The 2,554-nt window shown below is 40.0% G+C and overlaps 1 protein-coding gene across 1 annotated transcript; it reads right to left on the bottom strand.

Annotated features, from left to right (window-relative positions):
• Nucleotides 1-535: 535 nt before the first annotated feature.
• LOC132738668 (uncharacterized) lies at nt 536-1,620 on the bottom strand. Its single transcript, XM_060726245.1, has 3 exons — nt 1,422-1,620; nt 1,149-1,213; nt 536-940 (listed from the first exon to the last, which is right to left on the bottom strand). Exons 1-3 carry the CDS (start codon nt 1,618-1,620, stop codon nt 536-538), a joined length of 669 nt encoding a protein of 222 aa, XP_060582228.1.
• Nucleotides 1,621-2,554: the final 934 nt, after the last annotated feature.

The following is a 2,554-nucleotide window of genomic DNA, read 5'->3' as shown; positions in this document are numbered from 1 at the left end:
TGACGTCATATTTGACTTCATATGACGTGTTAGCATTCCTTTTCTATGCTGTGCTTTTTGTTATTTTGAAGAGCATGCTTCTTAAAAGTTTATCGCCTGACCGCCACAACTTTTCTTTGAAGATCGATGTTCTCTAAATTTCACAACTTTGTATTTGGTGTTAATCCTCTTCGTTCCTTGTGGAACATAGGGCATTAACCACATCACGCCATTTTCAACGGCCCATGACCTTAGCCTTGGCTATCCTTGTTTAGCGGAGCTCTATATCTAAGGTTCTGCGCCAGGTGTTTGTGGGTCTACCTCTTCACCTGGTGCCTTGAGGATTCCGATCTAGGGCTTGTGTCTGGCAATATAGGGCTGTGATCTTCGCAGGGTGTGTCCAATCCATCTCCATTGCTTCTGTACGATGGAGTCTGTGATTTGTCGTTGCCCTGTCTTTTCCCATAGGTCTTGGTTGGAGATTCTGTCTGGCCACCATATCCGCAAGATCTGCCTAAGGCATGTGTTGATAAAGACTTGCAGTTGTTGGTCCAGGCTATTGGTCCTTCTCCATATTTCTGCACCACCATACAGGAGAACGGTCTTCACGTTGCTGTTGAAAAGCCTTCAGGTGAATGTTGTGATTCTTCCGCACTGGCCTTAATTTAGCAGAAGCATGGCGGGCTTTTCCTATCCTAGCCCTGATGTCTTCCTCTGTGCCTCCTGTCTTACTGACAATGCTGCCCAGATATGTGAAGGTATCAACGTCTTCAATGACTTGTCCTCCGATGTCAATACTCTGTGTATTTCCTGGATTTATTCTGATACACTTTGTTTTGACAACGTTGATCTCTAGTCCGGCTTTTCTGGCTATTTCTTGCATTCTTGTTGTTTTCGTCTGTATCTGGTTGCAGGTATGGCACAGGAGAACAATGTCATCTGCGTAATCAAGGTCTTCCAGCTGGTTTGTCAGAGTTTATTGTATCCCTCTTGATCTATCCAAGGTTCTTTTCATCACCCAGTATCAATAACTATGGAAATCATCGGGGAGAGTAAGCAGCCTTGTCTGACGCCGGTATCCACTGTCAAAGGTTCCGAGAAATCCATGTCGTGAATGACCTGGCAGAGATTGTTGCTGTACAAGCTCCGAATTAGGTTGACTATCTTACTGTGAAGGCCATAGTACCACAGTATCTTCCATATTGTGTCCCTGTCCACCGAGTCGAACGTTTTCCTGAAATTGATGAAGTTGACATACAGTGGACTGTTCCATTTTATGGACTGTTTAATTGTAATCCTGAGTGTTGCTATCTGGTCTGCGCATGATCTTCCAGCTCTAAAACCTGCCTGTTCTTCTCTGAGGAGTTTGTTGACGTCCGCTTTGATTCCCTCCAGTATGACCCTTGCTAGTATCTAACTGGGTGATGATAGCAGGTGTATACCTTTCCAATTATTGCATTCGCTCAGATTACCTTTCTTTGGTAACTTTACTATGTACCCTGATTGCCACTCTGCAGGAACCTCTTCTGTGTCCCAGATGTATTGGATGAGGTCTAGCTTGATTTCTACTGTGACTTCTGCTGATGCTTTTATCGCCTCTGGTGGGATCTTGTCAGGTCCTTGAGCTTTTCCACCTTTCATCTTGCCAATGGCACGTGTGATTTCTAGCTTGATGATTGGTCCTACGTGGATGTCCAGATCTGGATTTTTTTTAGAAAACTTTGAGGTGCTCTAAATGAGGTATCAGTATGCTTTGGGTGCTCTAAATGAGGTATCAGTGCACTTTCTCGCGCATTTCCAGTTTATTATTTTATTTCAAATAATAAAGTGAGCATACCTGAAAAAGAGCAAAACAAAAACATTACACAGTTGACAGAACTTTTTTTTTTCAAAAAATATTTACATATCAACTCGATCATTTTTTTTCAAAACTTGAAAATAATGTTATTATAAAGATGTTGACTCCAATGGAAAGTAATCGGCAATTTGCATCCTGACCTTGACGACAAATCTGAAACAATGACCAAATTATTCATTTTTTGCTTTAAACAATGCTTTTGTTTTACATGAGATTCTGACCAGTAATTAAGCCACTCAGTAAGTCACTACACGTATGAACATAATATTCTAGCGTAATTATTAATAAATGGAAGTAGTTTTAAGTAAAAATCACTACATTTTCGTTAGTTTAAAAATTTGCGTACAAGATATACCTCTGAAATATTCACCGGGATTCTTATGTACAATATTCATAGATTTTATTTTTAAAAAGCGCTGGAAAGGTGATTAATATTTCGCATTAAAAAATTGCTTTAACTTATTTTGTCAAATGATTATTTAAGTCCAGTTCATTCCAGGCAGGCGCGCCTCAAATGTATGGTAAGCCCATTTTGTGTTACGGTTCGTGGACTTTTTAAATATCTCTTGAACGTCAACGTGAATTGTAATGAAATTTTATCAGCATACCTTGTAGAATATTATCAACACATTTTGAAAGGAATAGTTCATTGTGTCAATAAATAATGATTTTATATTGCTTTTAAATGAGCGCATACACGGCACCTGGCGTTCGGTA

Source organism: Ruditapes philippinarum, unplaced genomic scaffold (assembly GCF_026571515.1).
Source record: "Ruditapes philippinarum isolate M1 unplaced genomic scaffold, ASM2657151v2 ctg5266_1_1_1_1, whole genome shotgun sequence".
NCBI lineage: Eukaryota > Metazoa > Mollusca > Bivalvia > Venerida > Veneridae > Ruditapes > Ruditapes philippinarum.
Note: the sequence above shows the minus strand (reverse complement) of the source record. Positions and strands in the feature narration are given on the sequence as shown.